This window comes from Vairimorpha ceranae (assembly GCF_000988165.1).
Source record: "Vairimorpha ceranae strain PA08 1199 chromosome Unknown NODE_174, whole genome shotgun sequence".
Lineage (NCBI taxonomy): Eukaryota > Fungi > Microsporidia > Nosematidae > Vairimorpha > Vairimorpha ceranae.
The window spans coordinates 3,842-5,195 of record NW_020169469.1 but is presented as its reverse complement, the minus strand read 5'-3'; the positions used below and the strand labels follow the sequence as shown (position 1 = coordinate 5,195).

General features: G+C 32.9%; 2 protein-coding genes across 2 annotated transcripts; both read right to left on the bottom strand.

The window, feature by feature from the left end:
• AAJ76_1740004915 (reverse transcriptase) lies at nt 1–281 on the bottom strand (the record flags this gene model as incomplete). The annotated part of the gene is made up of 1 exon (XM_024476706.1): nt 1–281. A coding segment is annotated over one exon (281 nt), but the record flags the coding sequence as incomplete, so codon positions are not given.
• A 224-nt stretch (nt 282–505) lies between these two features.
• On the bottom strand, nt 506–1,051 carry AAJ76_1740004145 (hypothetical protein; the record flags this gene model as incomplete). The annotated part of the gene is made up of 1 exon (XM_024474251.1): nt 506–1,051. The coding sequence occupies one exon, from the start codon at nt 1,049–1,051 to the stop codon at nt 506–508; it is 546 nt and encodes a 181-aa protein (XP_024329661.1).
• Between the last annotated feature and the right edge of the window lie 303 nt (nt 1,052–1,354).

The following is a 1,354-nucleotide window of genomic DNA, read 5'->3' as shown; positions in this document are numbered from 1 at the left end:
ATTTCTCTAAATAATCGATCATATTCTTCAATATTACTACTGTATATAACAATGTCGTCCATATAAATTTCTACCCCTTTCCCTTTTAAATCTTGAAAGATATTATCCATAATCCTCTGCAATATTTGTGGCGAGCTTTTACATCCCATGACCATTGAATTCCATTCGTACACTTTTCTATTGAACTCAAATGCAGTCTTAAACTTATCCTTCTCTCTTATCTCAATATTATAAAATCCACCTTTAAGATCTACCACCGTCATAACTGTTGCACCTTGCATTGCACTAACTACGTCTCGTATATTCGACAATTGATATTCGTCTTTTTCTACTAATCGCTTAATGCAATCAAGTTACATACCAATCTAATACTTTCATTCGACTTTCTAAGTGCCCTAACCGGATTTCTCCAAGTCGATATAAATCTTCTTATATTCCTTTTTTTAAATTTCCCAAATGTATCACCGTATCCTTTATCCTTAATTAACGCCTGCGGGACAGTCTGTTACTTCTTAAAAACCTTCTTTCCTTCCTCAGTTATAATTTTACATTTTTCTAGTTTACAACAGCTTATCTTACTATCATCTTCAACCAAAACTTCTCTAAATTCTTCTGTATAATCCTCTAAATTGAGCTTCTTCCTTTTGCTTCCTACTCTACTCTCATAAATGATTACTGGCTTACTTATTTTGATTCTACCCTTTTCGGTCTTTTTATAGCCCCTTTCATTTATAATTTCAGAATCACCTTCGGCTTCGCCGTCATAAATAAAATACTTAGAATCACTTTTGTTAATATTATATCCTTCCTTAGCCTTCCTCCAATAGCAACTCCTGGCCACGTGTCCAGATCTGTCGCAGTAAAAACATCTCCTTATAGAAACACCACCCTCTCTTTTATGATTCATCATTGCTTCTTTGACCGTAGTAATTACTTTTTCAGTTAAATTTTGTAAGTCCATAGCTCTCTTCTTTTCCTCCTCTCTAACTTTCCTTATTAACTTCTTTCTTAAATCTTCAACTTTTTCTTCCTTACTTACATTTCTAACCATAAAAATTTTTTAAGATCTGCTCGCCCTCTCAAAAATCTCTTTCTTCCAGAACTCTTCCTCAACCATTTCTAATTCCAAAGCATACATCAAAATCTCTAGCTCTTCTAGCCCCCTGGCCACAGCCATCACTTGACAACTCAACTGTTTGTATCGCCCCCATATTAGTGCTTAACATAATTAGGGTTTAATAAAATAATAAACTATAACAGCCTATTAAAAATGTTTAGATTTTAATTTTTTGTAGCCAATCATTTTTTAAAAAATTATAATATTTTTTTTAAAAAAACAAGGGTGGGGTTGAAA